At 40.7% G+C, this 20,278-nt stretch overlaps 1 protein-coding gene across 2 annotated transcripts in view; it reads right to left on the minus strand.

Moving 5' to 3' along the window:
* Positions 1–1,704: 1,704 nt before the first annotated feature.
* LOC309326504 (catalase) overlaps positions 1,705–20,278 on the minus strand; it is a 47,990-nt gene continuing 29,416 nt past the window's right edge. For both annotated transcript variants that reach the window (XM_081835314.1, XM_081835313.1), the window contains exons 2-14: positions 15,625–15,796; positions 13,323–13,433; positions 12,476–12,606; positions 11,582–11,686; positions 10,166–10,291; positions 9,341–9,532; positions 9,067–9,219; positions 6,404–6,542; positions 5,324–5,454; positions 4,354–4,461; positions 3,486–3,572; positions 2,398–2,869; positions 1,705–1,987 (exon numbers count right to left, since the gene is read on the minus strand). In XM_081835314.1, the coding sequence (XP_081691440.1) occupies positions 2,807–2,869; positions 3,486–3,572; positions 4,354–4,461; positions 5,324–5,454; positions 6,404–6,542; positions 9,067–9,219; positions 9,341–9,532; positions 10,166–10,291; positions 11,582–11,686; positions 12,476–12,606; positions 13,323–13,433; positions 15,625–15,796 (1,518 nt within the window). In that variant the 3' untranslated portion in view covers positions 1,705–1,987; positions 2,398–2,806. The remainder of the gene's footprint in view (positions 1,988–2,397; positions 2,870–3,485; positions 3,573–4,353; positions 4,462–5,323; positions 5,455–6,403; positions 6,543–9,066; positions 9,220–9,340; positions 9,533–10,165; positions 10,292–11,581; positions 11,687–12,475; positions 12,607–13,322; positions 13,434–15,624; positions 15,797–20,278) is intronic.

Consider the following 20,278-nt stretch of genomic DNA (forward strand, 5'->3'; position numbering starts at 1 on the left):
GAACTGACAAAAATTGTCAGTGCCACCATTTTCACAGCTGATACCCAGTTCATCTACGGCATATGGGTTGCGACCGAAACTTAGTTTGTTTTAAGTTCTTTGAAATGGAGATTAAAATTTAATCATTGTAGCGAAATCCAGAATTTGCTCCCCATTGTATGGGAAATCTTTCTGAATAATGTCTGTTCACCCTGGCCACCACCCTACTACCAAGGTACAAGTTAATTGCCAAAATTTGCATTAGCGAAGAGGGTAAATAGGAAGTTCCAATGAACTTTGTTAAATGCTTTGAGGGTTACACTGCGATTGTCCTAAGATTGCTCATGGCTGCTTAAGGGCAAGAGGAAGAGGAGCTTGCCTAGTGTTTATAGCAAATGATCATAGGGTATGGGAGTATGGGATAAAAAGACGGGAAGTGTTTCAAGCATCCTTACAGCAGAATGAAGACAGAATGTGTTAGACTGGGACAGCTGTATTTGTGGTGGTTAAGAACAGGTTTTGTGGCAAACCGATGTGAAAACGCCTTAAAAAAAAAAAAAGAACTTACTTTCAAAAGTACATTTTATAAGCCTTGTGATCTGTTTTTGGCTTTCACTTAACATTATGAAACAACTGAATGCCATTTCCTGTGGTCTGCTATGCAGGAATACAGTGTTTGGCTGCAAAAGCAGAGTCATCTGCTTAAAGAGTAGGGAAGGGCTGAAAAAGCTTGAACTCAAAGCTTTCCATTGATGCGATCTCCCCTTATCTATAAAAATCTCTTAAAAGCTGCACTTCCTCTGCTCATCCTTTGCCCTTTCTCTCTCAAACATAATTGCAGCTTTGTCTCTTTTTTTTCTCACCAAAGCTTACCCTGCAGCTGATCCCATGCATATTTACTCAGAAATAAACCCTACGAAGCTCAATGGCCGATGTGCATAGGACTGCAACGTTAGAAGTTTGCTCCCATGCACCCTTACTGAAAAGGAATCTGATGTTTTATTTTACTTGATTGAAAGCTGACATCAAAGCCTTTAAATCTTTCTCTGTTTTACCCTTCTTTACCTGGAGTATCAGCCGATACCCCTCATATTGAGAACATCTGGACTCTTGAGCGGGGGGCGGAGCATGGACAGGGCTATAAATTAGCAGGGAGGGAGTGAAGATATGAATTCTCCAATGGAGACTGTGTAATGTCATCCTAACATTTGTATGTACATAGTCAGGCTGTTTACCCACCTGTTTTTTGAATCCCTGTACATAAGATGTTATTTGTGGATCACAGCTATCTCGGTAGTTTCTTCCGATACAGTACATTTTAATGCTGTTTTTCCCGAGCAAGCTTGGCTCAGACTTCAGAACTGTAGTCTTATCCAAGGTGTGTACAATTGAAACAGAATTGCCAGGTAATATGTGTTGAGTGAAGACATCTGTCTCCACTCACTGGTGTGAATATATGTTAGGAGGCTTTAATACACATCAAATCATCCTGATGTGTACACGGAGTACAAATTTGATTTGGCTCCTTCCACTTAACAGAACAAAAAAGTACTGACTGGTGAGTTAAGTTACCAGATTGGGAGAAAGAATCCTGCATGTTCCTTTTATTTTCAACTCCCACCCACCCACACTTTACTTATGAATGAAGACACCATCATACGTAGGTTGACCCACAGAACTAGATCTAAAAGTACACGGTTACCAAAAATCCATAGATGTGAAACATTTCATTATAACAATAATTTTATTTGAGAATAGGCACTGTAAGAATTGTCCAGTATAATGGATTACCTTGTTTTTGTAAATATATTTATGTCAAAATGAAGTTAAAAAGAAGAAAGTATGATCGAATATGTGTTTCAAGCTCCTGTAATCCACCGTGCATCAAGCAAAAGTCTGATAAATTTTAGCGCCATTGCAAGATAAAACTGCTTGCATAATGGGAGTATTTATTAAAATGTGCTCTTTTTAAAACGTTAATACCTGTAAGAATTTTATTCACCTGTTGCTATATTGATTTTATTTTATTTTTTAATAATATTTTTATTAAGTTTATGAAATACAGAAAAAAAGAATAAAAGACAGATATAGAAAATAAAATAGAGAAGTTACAAATTTCCATAATCCTTTTTTTCAGCAAATCCAATGGACTTCCCCGCATCTTCCTAACCCTGCGTTCTCTGTGATACAAAACATCAGCAATTTGTTAACTTATTTCAAAACTTATTGTATCTTTCATTTTATCATGTTATCTAATTTCCAAAGTGTTGTAACCGACATCTTATACGTTTTAGCTTAAACATAATAAAGTTATTTCATTATTCCACCTCTGACTTCTTGTACCTTAATTTCCATTTCATTAATTTACAATTGCTGAAGCTAGAGTTTCCTCAAAAGTGCATTTTTTAACATTCATACAACTTGCTATATTGATTTTAACATAGTCAGTAGAAGGTATACCATCAAAATATTATGCAAGTTCTTTTGAGTAAATAAATGCACGGTTAGTTACAAAAATAAGGCAAACCATTTGATTAATTTTGCAAAAGTAGACAAAAAGTTACTGTAGCCATATATTTCAGTCATACCACTGAAAAGTGATTGCCAGTACAGATCAATTTTAACAGTCTAGACAGAATGTTTTACAAGGCATAAGATTATAATGCAATTAGTTTTTAATCACAAATGCAAACTTCAATGGTTCTGCCTTGCAACTGCCACAACAAAGGAGATTTCAAGAAAAACATGAATATTTGCAGGATTAAGGCTTGTTTTCCAGTTGGACGGATGCAAATGCAGTGATCAATGGGACCACAGGTCATACTTTCTACAAATTAGATCTTTCCTTTGCAGCAACATGAGAAGCTTGGGTGTAGGTACGAATGCAATCCTAGAAACAAGACAAAAATAGTTTAAACCACTGACAGTCAGCATGGTTTGTAGGAGCAAGATTCTAACAGACAAATCCTTTAGAGACTGGAGGGAGAATCTGAGAATGCAGGAACTACCAAATCCTAAAACACCAGAGTAAAAGTGAGAGAGCTTTTCTTTTTAATTTTTTCATTCCTTCCATCTCCTCAGATTTTCCCTCCTATTGACCCCCAAAAAGAAGGAAAATAAGCATGGCAGTTCCACAGCTGCCATATTCCCCCCCCCCCCACTTATGTTGGGGAAACAGGAGGGCTTTACTGTCCCAGAACTAAGGAATTATCCTAAGAATCTGATGATTTGCTGGCATATTGGCAAATACATTTTTGTGCAATACATTTTCAAATGATAATTAAAAAGAATAGGTGAGAAACAGTTGATCAAGGCAAGCTTGAAGGGGGCTTTGACCACTTGAACTGGCAGCATTTTAAAGTTTGCATTTTAAACCCCACCCCACAACTTTCACCCCCAACTCCACAGTCCTCTCTTTCGATCATGCACTTTCATCTACGGCAATTTACTTATTAATGCCTTAGCCCCTCAGAGCACAGTAATTTGAATGGAAGTTCCTTTCATACCTTGCTGCCCCCTTTAGCATTGTACCTGTCCAGGTGGGCTTGGATGCGGGCACCATAATCAGGATGAACATCAGTAAAGTTCTTCACCTAGATTGGCAAAGAGAAGTTGAAGAGCAAATATAAGCCTGCATTAAGATTTCATCCAAAGCCCCTTCTCTTCCCATGTTCCACCTCCACGGTCAGAGGCAGTAAGTCTCTGAATTCCACTTGCTGGGAACTGCAAGTGGGCAGAGTGCTGCTGTGCACCTATCCTGCTGGGGTGCTTCCCACAGGCATCAGGTTGGCTACTGTGAGTACAGGATGCTGGACCAGAAGTGCCATGAGGCTGATCCAGCAGCCTCTTCTTATGTTCTTAAATTTACCTTCTCAAATTATATGTAAACTATGCCATCTGCTATTGACATGGAGATTTGAAACTACTAACAGGGTTTGAATGAAACAGCTTCCAATTTACCTCCTACGGCCATAGTATTACACAGCTTCCCTCCAAAGTTGAAATGTAATTTTTGCTTTGTTTATAGCTTTGTTCATGCGCTTTCTATGCTAAAGCATGGACCAAAACATCCCTAAATATATCCAGGTCTTACTTGAAAAAGTAAGCAGGGAGGCTTACTGTCTTTCAGCTGACAAGACTCCCAGTCAGAGTAGTTACTTTATCCTTATAATTTAAATAATATTTCAAAAAGTTTGTTGAAGGCTTAAGTTTTGCATCTGGGTTTTTTTCTACCTTAAAATATTTGTCTGTCTCATATTTTCATGCATCTTAAAATAAGGTGGCATACAAGTGTATATTCTAAAATTATTGTAGGATGTACATTAAGAGCATAGATCAGATGTCATCAGATAAAAGTAGCAATTTATCACTTACAGCCTTCTTCTGAATGAAAAGCTGAGCATCTTTAAGATGGCCAGCGATGTTCTCGCAAAGCCTCTCACGTTCTTCTTCACTCAGCACTTTAGTATAGAAGTCTCGTACCTTTAAATGAAAATGAAGGACAAATTTCTCTCACATTATGGATGTATCCTGTGCTGCATAATTATTAAGATCTTTTATAAAATAAAATAAAAACTTTCAGCTGAGAGAGCTTCACTACTGACTTTAAACTCCACCATCAACACTGGGAACAGAAGGGATGGCCAACAGTCTTATCCCTGAGATGTGTCTCAGATTTACAATTTACAGCACAATCTAAATGCAGGATCTGCCAGGATGAGAGAGTTTGGATTTGGCAGATCTTGAGCTTTCCTGGCCAAGCATAAACCTTTCATCCTGTTCGAGCCCGACATATGCTGGTATATATCACTCCCCCTGGCTCAGTAAGTTGAACATGTGCTGGTGGAATTTACACAGGCATTATCCTATTTTTAAAAAGGGGGTGACATTTCAGGAAACACTTGCATGTATTCCAAACTCTAGGCCATGTGACCTAGGGCCCAATTATCAAAGCTTGGGCAAACACTCAACTGTCGGGTCAGCCAGTGGTAGCCCTCCCAGAGGCTCCTGAATTAGGCAAGTTCATTAATTCCAGCAGATCTCCCCAGGGTAGGTCTAGGATTGCCTAGAAATACAGGCCTACAAAAGAGCTTTCATTGATCTACTTTGGGGGGGGGGAGCATATGAAACTCTACAACTTGATAGGGTAACAAAAGGGGTAATGTAGAAATGGCCTAGAGAAGCCACAGCTAGGTTTCTGCCAGATGGATCACAAAAAAACTTTTAACCTGCTTTTAAGGTAGGTGTTTTGTGGATGTGTCAAGAAAGTCAATTCACTCCATAAAAAAGCAGTGTATACATTCAACTCATGTCCAAAATAATTTTCCATTTCTAATCTGCTTACTTGAGACACATTGTCCTCATTTGCACTATTGAAGCGTTGCACATCACCAGAAAGAAGCACACGGCTCTCCTTCAAGTTGGGCTGGTCTTCAGGGCCAGTAAAACTGTTGGGATAATAATTTGGAGCACCACCTAGAAGAAAGAAAGATAGATAGATGATAGATAGATAGATAGATAGATAGATAGATAGATAGATATGGTGTAGGTGTAGGTGTAGATATAGATATGAATCCATTAGATGTGTTTCAAATGTGCCTCATACCTAGCTATTAATATTGGGGGGGGGGGGGAGTCAGTATACAGCAATAATCTCCTTCTACAGGAAAAAGTCAACTAGAGTCTCTCAACACTCTCACTCTACAATCCTTATCTGATTCTGATTTCCAAAGTGAGAGGTGATCAGGGTATTGCTTCCCAGTAACTGCTTCCATATGAAATAAGACTGCTTGATATAAATTAAGACTATCAGTAAGAATGAAGAAAGGGAAACAGTAAACAGAATACTGTAAATGGAATCTAGTAGAACATGCAAGAAAGATCAGCTACCTGCCTATTATAAGCTCTTGGTTGGGCAGCGAAGCCACTTTCTAGACGTTCTTTGAAGCAGTATAATCACATTGGCGTGACTTTAAGTATAATTTTATTGCAGTTCTCTGAAATAATAGGCATAAATGTTTGAAGCCAAAATAACTTTTTACAGTATAACTGTGCATCTGTTCCCTGTTTCTCCATTCAAATGGCAATACACTTTTGATTAAACTATTTTATGCATCCATATGGCCAAAAAAGTTCACATAGGACACACATTTTAAACAGACTTCTGCTCACGCAACAGGACCTCCCCTTCATCTGTTCTACAGACAACTGCACATTCCCCAAATTTCTTCTGAAGCTGCTTGGGGATTCTCCAGAACAGATCTGGGGGGCTAAACACTCCTGAGATGTTGAATTTCACCCACAGTTAGGAATCTAACATGAAGCAAAATTAGAACACATACCCGAATCATGCTAGAAATTCAGAAGAAAATGACCTTGCACATGGTATTGCAGATTACTTCCAGAAGACACCTTTTGGAATTACCTTGGTTGTCAGAAATGCACATAAATCCATCTCTCTGGTAGTTGGCAATTCGAGCTCGGTAAGGACAGTTTACAGGAATTTGAAGGTAGTTGGGTCCCAGACGATGTCTGTGAGTATCTGGATATGAGAAAAGACGACCCTAGAATAATATATTGGAGAGAAAAGAGTGAAGAGGGTAAGTTTTCTTTAGGTTGATGCTGACACCATGCTGCTCCATGCTTTCAAATGTGTTTCAAATATTATGACAATATCCATTCTTAAGTTGCTCCTGCTCCTAACGTCTACAGAAGGAAGAATTCTTTCTCACAGGGGCAATAAGAACATAATAGGAACTTAGGTCCAGGGTGCAGCAGGGATCACCCAAACCCTTATATCCCACTGAGATCAGTTGCAGGAGTGCCAACCAAGCCGTTGGTGTCACTGACTCAGTCCTGTGGAACACTCGGCACAAAAGGTGCCCCTGATCTCTATTGGCAAACTTCTAAATGCCAGCTGAAAACTTTTCTGTTCCTCCAGGCCTATGCAGGCAATTAAGAGTACATCCCCCCCCACAATAGGTTCCTGATCTTTGGTTTTAATGGTTTTAACTTGCTTTCAATATTTTATGATTTTATTGTATGGTTTCATCTTATTTTTACTGTTCTAAACTGCTTTGATAAATTTTGGGGATAGAGCGGTATACAAATATTTTTATAAATAAATAATGCAAGAGCAGACCTGCTGGATCAGAAGAAAGCTTTCAGTCCAGTATTCTGCTTCCCGACTTGGAAATCAATGTAATTATCAAGCGTATGAATCTGACTGCTCTCACCAGGTGAGATCAGGACTACTTCCTTGAAGAATTTATAAGCTGATTTGGGAATTTAGTCTCTGAGACTGTTGAATGCCATTGTGGAGTTACATTCTCAATATTTATTTAAAACAGCTTACAACAGAAGTTCCTATATATTCGCTAATAAGCAAACTCCCAACAGCACAGTCAAAGGTAGCCATGAGAGACTTTTGTGTTTTTGCTTGGTCTTGTTTTGTTAAATATGCTTTTATTTAAGGGGGGGGGGCTCAAATATTTTGTACGCTTCCAGGCTGTACATGAATTGAATTGGCAGTGCATAAACAAAGTCATTCTGACCTACTGGCAAGAATACATTACTAGAGCTAGACGGCTGGAATATTCTGCTGACATTTTCTTTACGTTATGAAACAGCAATGAGAGACACACAGGTCCAAAATATGTGACTCATTTGCCAAAGAAGCTCCACCCTCACTGCTGAACCATCGTCAAGATTCCCTTAGCTAAAGGTTGATATATTGGAAGAGTTTTTTTAAAAAAATCTGTTAAGTGCTACACACAATAAATTGACTGAACATTTTTATTGGTAAAACACACGGTAATTCTAACTAAATACATCCCGAAAGTTGCTGCTCACTGTCTTAACCTATATTAATGAGGGCAAAGTGTCAAAGAGAAACTTCCAATATATTAAATTATGAATACATCAAAGTGAAAAACCCACAAATCTTCTGCTCAATATGTTTATCTGCAATGAGCTCTTGTGCTGATCACATGCCCACCCTTGTTACCATGCTAGGGATTTGAACTTCCAGTAATGACCACCCACTTTTGATCCAAGTACAGTGGTACCTTGGGTTAAGAACTTAACCTGAAACTGTTCTTAACCTGAAACTGTTCTTAACCTGAAGCACCACTTTAGCTAATGGGGCCTCCCGCTGCTGCCGCGCCGCCGGAGCACAATTTCTGTTCTCATCCTGAAGCAAAGTTCTTAACCCGAGGTACTATTTCTGGGTTAGCGGAGTTTATAACCTGAAGCGTATGTAACCTGAAGCATATGTAACCCGAGATACCACTGTATTTGGATTTTATGGGCTGGATTTAACTAATAGGTCCTGCGAGCAGAGCAGACTTCTGCAACCACAACTGGGCTCTCCCCTACCGTTTCCACACATGCTCCTGTGCCCCCCCCCCCGTTGGCTTCAAGGGGGAGGGATAAGCCCCAGAACAGCATGTGTGAAGGAGGCGAAATCAGAAATGCTCACACTCTTTAGCACTGGGCTGAATTCCTCCCTTTAAAAAAAGGGGGGGGGAAAGGGGAAGTAAGAGAAGAGAACAAAACAAAACACACACCACACACCATGAAAAAAATTGGAATAGAGTGGGGAAAACCTCCCATCAAGACATCATCCTTGTGTTATCTTTTCTCATTATATTTGACACGACAGGTATTAAATAGAAAATAACATCTGTATTTAAGAAAGGGTTCTCAAACTTTTTACCATCAAAGCCCACCTGCAGTTACAAACTGGTGGTACAGGGGCAGAGGCAGTCACAATGTGGTGGCAGAGTTTGGTCATTATTAACTTCCACCTTGTAATATCCTGATTCAACACTTCCTCTGGTACTTCCCTTCAGAAGAAGATCTCCCCACCAACCCACCCCAAACCAGTCATCCTTCCTCATCATGCAATGACTTGCTGATGTTTGCATTGGTCTAACTAAAAGGCTATGCCACAGCTAGTGGAAGAGGCAGGCAAGTGAGAAGGCACTGAATAGGCTGTGGCACTGAAGTCCTCTTAAAAGTGCTCCAAGGCCCACCATCTGATAAATAAACTGTTAAATAAACATGAAAGCATACTATACTCGTTACCTGCAACATTTTATCAGGGCTAGGTTCAATTCCTGGAGGCATGTTGCTTGGATCAAAGGCCATTTGCTCCACCTCAGCAAAATAGTTGACAGGGTTCCTGTTTAAGACCAGCTTCCCGACCGGAATCAGAGGATAGTCTTTGTGGGACCAAATCTACAAAATGCAAGAATACAATTTATTACAGATAGTTTCCAAGTAAATCTTTCCATAGAGATGCAGAACTTTTAATCCTTATATCCAACATGTAGGGTAAAGGAATGGGAATTACGCTTACCTTAGTTACATCAAAAGGATTGAATGGATATTTCTCAGCCTGTTCAAATGTCATCACCTGGATATAGAAACTCCAAGAAGGGTAGTTTGCATTAGCAATAGCATTGTAAAGATCACGCAGGGCATAGTCGGGATCTTCAGAGGCCAGTCTTCCTGCTTCTTCAACAGTAAGGTTTTTGATTCCTTGATCAGTCTGCAAAAATCAAAATAACATTACTTATAATTTTTCATTAAAAAAATTTTTTACTTAAGAATTGCATCCTAGTAATGATGAAAGAAATAAATATTAAAATTGGTCTAAAGATCTGCTGTGAGAGAGGGCATAAGAAGCTGCCATACTGGAAAGAAGCCTACAGTGGTACCTTGGTTTGCATACATCTTGGTTTGCATATGTTTTGGATTACAAACACGTCAAATCCGGAAGTACGTGTCCCGATTTGCAACCTTTTTTTGGATTACAACCCTTTTTTGGGGGGGGGATTACAAATAAAATTTTCTGGGAGGCCTCATTGGCGAAAGAGGGCCTTGGGTTACAACCTGTTTTGGTTTACAAACAGACCTCCGGAACATATTATGTTGTAAACCAAGGTACCACTGTATATGCAGAGGTGGATAGAATGGCAGGCATCACTACTCCTAAATCAGTATCTCAAGTGCAGTATTCAATCTTTGTATAATGGAGATGCTACAAGGGGATAAACATGTTACAGTACCCATTTTTCATTTCTTGAAGTAGGAATGGATAAGAACTTCAGGTGTGGGGTACGTCCAGCGATTTAGGAAATTAGTATTAACAAATGCGAAACAGGAAAATTGAAATCATTACCTTAGCATGGAATTTGCAGTATACTGATTTTCCGCCAGCATTGACTAGCTTAAAAGTATGTGATCCGTAGCCGTTCATATGACGATGTCCATCTGGAATGCCACGATCGCTGAACAGGAATGATACCTAAATATAAAGCAAGAGAAACAAAAGTCTACACAGGCTTTTCATGAAAGCTCACGTAACTAAAGCTAGGTACAGCTGTGGACGTTTCTGCACTAAAGACTGCTCCTATCAGAGTTTATTCTTGGCATGATATTATGCCCTCACCCCGATGACTTTGACCTGCAACAATAGTACAATACACCATTTCCACATAATCCATTTGAGGGGGTTGGAGAGCTATGTTCCAGGTGAGTTTAGGGAAGGGGAAACTTATGTCCTCCAACCATTAGTTTTCTTGAATGGGTAACAGGTCTGTGTTTTAGTCATAGCTTGCCCAATTATAAATGATACAAATATTAGCACATGGGGGGGGGGAATTTTCAAAAATGGCATAGAGTTCATAAGGGAAGGGTTGTGTTGTGTATCACTCACAAGAGACCAACTACACCAATGTAAAAGAGAATATGTATTTTCACACATGAATCTTTTAGTCTCTGAATCAGAGGATGCAAAAAGGAGATACAGCTGACTCAATCAGCAAGGTGAAGGAAAAAATGAATAGAAATTAAAAGATTACCGTATTTTTCGCCCCATAGGACGCACTTTTCCCCCTCCAAAAATGAAGGGGGAAAGTGTGTGTGTCCTATGGGGCGAATGCAGGCTTTCGCTGAAGCCTGGAGAGCGAGAGGCATCGGTGCGCACCGACCCCTCTCGCTCTCCAGGCTTCAGGAAGCTATCCGCAAGCCTTGCAAGCCCGGCGGGAGGTCCTGTGGGCTCACAAGGCTTGCTGGCAGCAGCCTGCAGCCTGCAGCCCCGGCGAGTGTCTGCAAGCCTTGCGCGCCCGGCAGGAGCTCCCGCCGGGTGTGCGAGGCTTGGGGCGGCAGCCTGTTGTCCGAAGCACAGTGAGCCCTCCGGAGGGCTCCCCGTGCTTCGGGCGAGTGTCTGCAAGCCTGCGCGCCCGGCAGGAGCTCCCGCCAAGCGCGCAAGGCTTGGGGTGGCAGCCTGTTGTCCGAAGCACAGGGAGCCCTCCGGAGGGCTCCCCGTGCTTCGGGCGAGTGTCTGCAAGCCTTGCACGCCCAGCAGCAGGTCCCGCCAGGCGCACGAGGCTTGGGGCAGCAGCCTGCAGCCCGAAGCATGTGGAGCCCTCCAGAGGGTGCCCCGTGCTTCGGGCAGGCGTGTGCAAGGCTTGGGGCGGCAGCCGCGGCTGCGGGGGGGGGAATAAATTTTTTTTATTCATTCCCCACCCCAAAAAACGAGGTGCGTCCTATGGGCCGGTGCGCCCTATAGGACGAAAAATACGGTAAATCCTACCTGGTGCAGAGACTCAGGGCGAAGACTCCAGAAGTCCCATACCATGTCTGCATCTTTCAGATGAGTTTGTGGATTCCTCTTTTGGGAATGGATAAAGGATGGGAACTAACACAAAGAAGATACAAAGAAGATTTGCATTACTGTGTAGTTGCATTATCTACACAGTCCCTTGTACTAAGTTGTACAGTGGTGCTCCGCAAGACGAATGCCTCGCAAGACAAAAAACCCGCTAGACGAAAGGGTTTTCCGTTTTGGAGGTGCTTCGCAAGACGAATTTCCCTATGGGCTTGCTTCGCAAGACGAAAATGTCTTGCGAGTTTTTCCGACTTTCCCCCCCTATTTCCCCCCTTTTTCTAAGCCGCTAAGCCGCTTATCCGCTTATCTGCTAAGCCGCTAAAAGCCGCTAATAGAGCTAATCCGCTAAGCCGCTAATGGGCTTGCTTCGCAAGACGAAAAAACCGCTAGACGAAGAGACTCGCGGAACGGATTCTTTTCGTCTTGCGAGGCACCACTGTACCTGCAAATAAGTTCCACGTATAAATTAATCTACTGTGACAATTACATAATCATAAATCTTAAAATCAAAAAGGAATCAAAGAAGCAGAAAAACGTGTTACAAAAGCTCTTAATGGAAAAACGCATTGGCGACAGATCACAGCTCTACAGCGTCACCTGGTGTCACATGTTTATAACGCAGTTATAACGATATAATTGATGAGTGTAGCCGAGTCCCTAATATTAGTGGATTATTCCTCAGGGTACAAGAACTGCAATTTGATATTAGAAAAGAAGCCCCATGGAAGAAACAGATCCATGTATGTTGCACTTTTCTCTCTCCCTCTTATTCACCACCCATTAACTTCTTTTGGGTGCCCAAATAAATATCTGACCTACCAGCATTGCATCTCTAATAAAGAAGATGGGGGTGTTGTTCCCCACAAGGTCCCAGTTACCATCTTCTGTATAGAATTTCATTGCAAAGCCTCGAGGGTCACGGACTGTATCGGCTGACCCTGATTCTCCAGCTAGAAAAGGAAGGTTTATAAACGTGAACACACTGAGAACTGCACACAGTTTTCCTTCAATCCTGGAGACTGGCATCCATTCTAATATTGGGAATGGCCATCACATGTTGAAATTGTCCTCCCAGCCTTCACCTAATGAATGTTATAGCGCTCCAATTCCAAGGATGATTATCGTATGTGTATGTTGTCGTTTACAGCTTTTAAGAGGAACTGAATGGAAAGGGGACATTGCACAATGGTTTCCTGCGCAATGTAGTGTCCTTATGTGACACTTTCCTCCTCTGTTGCAAAACTCTCTGTTTTTAAGCACCAGATTGTTTAGTGTGGAAGTGCCTGTACTTTGGAGCTCTCAGCTTATCAAGATCAAACAGACGCCTTCACCATACTCTTTTCGGCACCTCCTAAAAATATTCCTGTTTAGAAAAGCCTACCCAGGTGCCCAGAAAGCTGAGGGAATTTTAATCAGTTTTAGTATTTTAACTTTAAAACATACGAAAGTAGGGTTGTATTCCCCCCCCACCCCCGTCTTTACTGTTTTATCTTTTGCCAACCGCTTTGAGGTGTGTGTGTGTTTTTACAATCAAGCAGTGTACAAATTTATACATAATAAATGAATAAAGTCTAACAAAAATTAGCTCCTCTAAGGACCCCATTTAATAAATGTGTGTGTACACACGACACAAATGCAAAGACGGGTTGTTGTTTTTAAGACTTACCAACAGTAGAGAATCGAATAGCGATTGGAGTTCTTTTGCCAATATGCTCAAATACCTTTGCTTTGCAATATCTGGTGATATCATGAGTCACTTCAAAATAGCCAAAAGCTCCTAAAAATATTTAAAATTGTTGCTTTTATTAAAAATTAAAGATAAGTAGAAACAAACAAACCATCTAAATATCAAGGGCTTTGGTAATAATATCAGAAATGGCAGTGCAGTTTGGAAAGAATAAATATCTCTGTTTCGTATAATGTGGTGCTTTTCTGCTTTCTGGCGTACACCTTACCATATTTCCTTTTTGACCCTGAGACATTGTTATAGGACACAAAAGACCTTGAGTTTCCATAACAGACCCTTTACACACAGGCAGGAAATAGGGAATGTTTATTATTAATTTATTTACCTATCTTCTGGATTCTGGGGAGCTATGGGAAACAAGAAGGGTCATGTGGCCAAAATTTTTTTTCAGGAAGCAGTGATTCTCCTTTTATGCCTAGACCAAAGGACCTGAACAGCTGAAGGCAGAGCATCTGTGAATACGGGGGGGGGGGGGTCCTGCTTCTTACTAGAAAACTTTTGAGATAACCTAAAACCCAATGTTGAGTTGTATATTTTCCTTCCAGCTACAGTTCTTGGGGGCAGACAGCAGTCTAACAGCCTGATGGATCACAAGATGGCTCCTTTATTCAAAATAAACAGGAACATAATTGTATTTTTGAAGCAGTTCTGTCTAGCCTGGAACAACACAGATTTTGTGTTTAATTTGAATGAGGTTTCAAAACAAACAGAACACAGCTAATGCTTTTTTCTGCTTTAAAATTTGATACGCTCTTTCATGTTGTGGTTTTATGACAGCTTTTAATGCCCTGTAAAAGGCAGTGGAGTCTTGGTTTTGGAAGAGATGAGTAGCTTTGATTTCAAAAATTCTCCTTTAGTCCTGAACATTGTTGCAGTGGTTAGTATTATTACCACTATTCTACCTTGGGTTTTAGAAGCACTTGAGAGTGAGGGCAAGGTCCCTCCTCCTTCGGCATTCAGTATCTGCGTACAAAGTACAAGTACGCAAAGGAAAAGGTACAAAAACCAAGAAACTTTGATAAGTTGCTGATATATAAATATATCACATCACCTATGATTTCTTGTTATACCTGGACTAATTAACCCAATTAGCTTTATATTTCATTTATTCTTTTACCATCACCTTGTGATAACCACGTTGTAATTGCTTCAATTATTATACTTTAATGTAAGATACTCTTTATTTTACAATCATGCCTTCATGGTTTCTAGTGCATAACACACTTAGGATACCTTGATTTGAAATTATAGGACTGATTTGTATTATATGTTGCTGATCAAGTAACCATTTATTTTTATACTTTTTTCTGTTTACCCTTAGAAAGCAATAACCCTGTTTTAAGAATAGCATTGCTTCAGTTTCACAAGCTGCCTCACAGCTAATAGTCTTCTTTAGCCCAAACACTTGCATTCACCTAATGGCATGTTTGATCTTTTCTTCCCTTTTCAGCACCATAGGTAAAGGTAAAGAGACCCCTGACCATTAGGTCCAGTCATGACCGACTCTGGGGTTGCGGCGCTCATCTCGCTTTATTGGCCGAGGGAGCCGGCGTACAGCTTCCGGGTCATGTGGCCAGCATGACTAAGCCACTTCTGGCAAACCAGAGCAGCGCACGCAAATACCATTTACCTTCCCGCCGGAGCGGTACCTATTTATCTACTTGCACTTTGACGTGCTTTTGAACTGCTAGGTTGGCAGGAGCAGGGACCGAGCAACGGGAGCTCACCCTGTTGCAGGGATTCAAACCGCCGACCTTCTGATTGGCAAGCCCTAGGCTCTGTGGTTTAACCCACAGCACCACCCACGTCCCTTTCAGCACCATACCCCTATGCCAAACCACACTTTTAATACAAAGTCTTTTATCATGCAACCTAGAGGCCGCTGTTCCACAAACACACTGAACTAATTAAGCAATTATAGTTATTGTACATTCCTCCCCCCCCCCCCCCGGAATGAGCAAGGGTGACTTGTGCTTACTTCTGTGTACGGATTGCCTTTCTAAATTAGGTCCACATATGCAAAAGTGTGTTGTGCAAGATTTTTGTTTAATCAAAAATAAGAATAATAATCCTGAATTCAGCACCAAAAGATACAAAACTGTGGGAAACACATTTTGTGAACTTCTATGCTTCCTTGTTCCTTCTGTACACAAAGTTATGTTCATAATATTCAATTCTCCACCTCTTCCTTTTAAAACAACAAGCAACTTCTAACACTAACCTGCTCCTTTGGCATGCACAACTCTCTCAGGAATCCTCTCTCGGTCAAAGTGTGCCATCTCATCTGTGAAAACCACATCCTGAACCAAAAGGGGGCCTCGTGGACCCACCGTCATGACATTTAACTTGTCTCCCACTGGGACACCAGCTCCGGTGGTCAAGGCATCTGGTTTCTAAATTCAAAAGAAAAATAAAATAAAATTAGGACACCAAAAACTACACAGCGCTATTACGTTTTTCGTGATTTAGTGGGTTAACTTGACAGACGTATGGTGCTTCCTGACTACAGGGAGAATTGCTTCTGGCATTAAACAGTATTGTTTCATAACAGGAATTATTAGGAAAGGTAAAGTTTGCATGTAATAATAATCTAAATGTTAAATGGCCAACAGATGTGTGAAGGAGGAAAATCATTTCAAAGAGTTCTGATTATTAAATTGATTTTCGAGCAGAAATAACAGAAAAGAGTAGCACCAATTGCACCTTCAAGCTTGAATGTCATCAGATTTAGAAAGTGTATTAAGCACTTAACAGATTACAGTGGTACCTCGGGTTAAGAACTTAATTCGTCCTGGAGGTCCGTTCTTAACCTGAAACTGTTCTTAACCTGAGGTACCATTTTAGCTAATGGGGCCTCCCGCTGCTGCTGTGACACCGCCACGCAATTTCTGTTCTCATCCTGAAGCAAAGTTCTTAACTCGAGGTACTATTTCTGGGTTAGTGGAGTCTGTAACCTGAAGTGCCTGTAACCTGAAGCGTCTGTAACCTGAGGTACCACTGTATGTCAACCTCGGGACATACAACCTCGGGACATACGGGACCCGAGATGTAACCTCGGGTTACATCTGCTTTCAGGTTACAGACTCCGCTAACCCAGAAATATTACCTTGGGTTAAGCTTTGCTTCAGAATGAGAACAGAAATCGTGCAGCGGTGGTGTAGCGGCAGAAGGCCCCATTAGATAAAATGGTGCTTCAGGTTAAGAACAGTTTCAGGTTAAGAACAGACCTCCAGAACGAATTAAGTTCTTAACTCGAGGTACCACTGTATTGCCTTAACAAAATGGACTCAGACATGAAAAGTAATCGAATTCCCAATATAAATCATGAACACTACGCTGCTATTAGGTCCATACCTAGGGCTAAATCTTTTCATAAAACTGATTTCCAAAGAAATCAGGTCAAACCACCTTTACCTTCTCATATTACAAAAATGTCATCTTTATAGGTAGAATATAACTAAGAATATCATCTTACGCTAAACATTTAAAACAAATAAAATGCCCAAAATAGGGTTTCTAAAGCACTATCTTAAACTACAAAATGAAACCATCTTCTTCTGGTCCAAAACCTATGTTAATTTTGTTTAATAAGCAGCTGTATAACACACTAAATCTAATGGAAAAATGCAAGAAGTCCCGAATCATTCACCATAAAACAATGCAAATTATGCAAGTACAGTACAATAATATAGAAAGTCTGGCATTCACAGCAGGCAAAGAGAACAGGTGGTTCAAAAGAGACTATCAGAACTTTGGGGAGGTGGTTAATATATTGGAAGTCAGACACATGGAGGATAACAAGCGATGACACAAGCTTGACAACCAGGTGAATTATCTCAACCTTTGCAGATTAAATTAACAACAGTAACCTCGCATTAATTTTCAAGTGTCTCCCACAGCACCTACAGCTCCACCCGCTTGAGCACATTAGTCTTCAGGAATAACTACACAGGTGTGTTTTAGCACCCTGGCACCACCCATTCAGAGGATAAAAGGTGCCTTTGCTCCTTTACAGAGTATTTAAAAGTCAATTGTATTTTCAACTCTCAGTTGTTTTAATCATGCATTAAGAACTACACCTAGATTCTTGATCTTACGACTACAAATACTCATTCACCCTAAGGGCACTGAGTAAGGCATTTAGAAAAAGCTTATTTCTAGCTTATACTTAACTTTCTGTTAAGTATAATTGTGCGCATGTACTCATTGTCCAATATAAAGAGAAAACATTCTAGCACACCCAGCACTGCTAGTCTTGGGGAAATTGTAAGATTGGAAGAAACTTTAACAAATATGTCATTGCCATTAAGAAACGATTATTAAAATATGTACTGCAGTATTTAAATTTAGGTCTTAGTAGACCACAAGCTTAACATGAGTCAACAATGTGATGCAGCAGCTAATGCTATCCTTGGCTATGTCAAGAGAAGTATAGGGTCCCAATCAAGTTATAGTCCTGCTGTATTCTGCTTGGTCAGGTCACACCTGGAGTACTGTGTCCAGTACTGGGCATCACAATTTAAGAAGCTGGGTTGTGTGCAGAGGGCAGCATCCAAGATTATCAAGGGTCAGAAAACCAAGCCTTATACGAAATGGTTGAGGGAACTGGTATGTTTAGCATGGAAAAGAAGAGACCGAAAAGAGACATGATAGCCATCTTCAAATGTCCCATGGAAGAAAGAGCAAGCTTTTCCACAGCTGCTCCTGAGGCTAGGACCCCAACCAATGGATTCAACTTACAAGAAGGGAGATTCCGACTAAACATTAGGAATACCTTTCTGACAATAAGAGCTGTTCAACACTGGAACAGATTCCCACGAGAGCTGATAGAAACCTCCAAGGAAGGAGAGTCTAAGCAAAGCTTGGATGCCTATCTAACATTGATGCTTCAGTTGAGATTCCTGTATTGCAGGGAGTTGGACTAGATGATCCTTGGGATCCCTTCCAACTCTACAATTCTAAGATTTTTTGAAATATTTGATCCCAAAAAATTGATAAAAGAGTGTGCTAAAAGTTAAGAATTGGTTGTTGTAATTTTTAAAGACATGTTTGTTCCAAAAAGCAGCAGCAGAAAAAATACACATGGAAATAGAAAAGTAATAACCGACCTCCTAGAAAGAAAAACTCAGAGCCAAACTATACATGATGTTGATTGTGACTTTGCAATTTACGTACACTTTTCAAAAATAAAAATATCAGGGGCGGGGCGGGGGGGGTAGCATGGGAAGTTAACCTTTGTGTCCCTTGACCTCATCCTTTTGAAACTCACTTGTTTGAAGCTGCCATCTGCATTGGTAGGACATCCTCCATTGGCACCGAACTCCCTCTCCCACTGGTCATGATCCAGATAATCATCACTCCCCATGAAATGGCTACTACTATCTGAGCCCCATCATATGTATCTCTCATTGTAAGCTACTCTGGACAGGCTACAGCTGACAGGAGTTTCAGTCAATTCCCAAACGGAATGATGGAGCAACGTATTTTGGTCAACCTGTCTTGAATGACAACTGCAGTCATGCCATAAAAACCGGTTGTGTGAAATCATGTATTCCTTACGTAAAACAGGACTATGGCTAAGGTCACATAAAACAAGGCAAGCAGCATTATGTGCTTCTGTGCAGTTTCATGCAGCATACCTTAAAAGGGTGCTGGTGTATCAAAGTAATGTTCTGTGGACTGGACAACACCTTTAGGATTAAGGGTAGGTAACCCTTTCACATTTAATAAGCTCTTTCAAGGAGAACAGTAGAAGCACATTATTTGTTAGAATGTAATGAAATCTTTTCAAGAACCTGGCTCAAATTTCAGATAGAAAGCAGTTTATACTTATCCACACATAGAAAGAAAATTTGTTGCATTCACTGCAATCAGAAACCAGGGTCAGTTTCTTTAAAAGGAGCTAACAATGACAGAAACGTTACTCAGTCTAAACTGTCATGAAAATGTTTGCAGATCATCCAGATTCTAGTAGCCAAGAGTTACAAATAGCTACTTAGTTACACAGTGTTAAGTGACCTGGTTCTTGTTCTGCACCATCTGACATCTTTTTTCAATCTAAAAGAATTGTAGGTTCATTTGACAAATTTCTTTGTGTCACTTACTATAGTTTGAAGTGGAGAGGGTGGGGGGAATTGTAATAGCAAAGTACATGAAGATGCAGGCAAGATGCCTGGAGAGGTTCATGCCACAACTTGCCATCTTGATCTATGCCTATATTGACTGGCAATGGCCAACTAGGAAACATTTGCCAACCTTATCGGGGTGTTTGTAAAGGCAACTTTCTTACAGCAGCATTTTCCAATGGTCCTGAAGAAAGCAGACATTTCCTTTTTAAAAAACAACAACAACACTGTTGGAGCCTAGATATTTATGCAATTGGCACTGACGTTTCCAGTCTGATCTTTAAAGGTGGATAAGTGTCATTCTGGATCTTTTCTCAGCCTGGTTTCAGGATAAGCTTTGAAACCAACATTGTCTTGGCTCCTGGCATTTACCAGGAAACAAACAGGGAGAGTCTGATCCTGTTGATTTTTCTGTACTCCACAGTGGTTCATTAGAGATATCATTAAGGGTACAGTGGTACCTCTGGTTACATACGCTTCAGGTTACAGACTCCGCTAACCCAGAAATAGTACCTCGGGTTAAGAACTTTGCTTCAGGATGAGAACAGAGATTGTGCTCCGGCGGCATGGCAGCAGCAGGAGGCCCCATTAGCTAAAGTGGTGCTTCAGGTTAAGAACAGATTCAGGTTAAGAACGGACCTCTGGAACAAATTAAGTACGTAACCAGAGGTACCACAGTACAGTGAAGTTCCTCCAGTTATGTTACTGTGAGAGGTTGTTGAAGAGTTTCTGGTAATGAAGGCTGCCCGA

This window comes from Podarcis erhardii, assembly GCF_964252035.2.
Source record: "Podarcis erhardii genome assembly, chromosome: 1".
Lineage (NCBI taxonomy): Eukaryota > Metazoa > Chordata > Lepidosauria > Squamata > Lacertidae > Podarcis > Podarcis erhardii.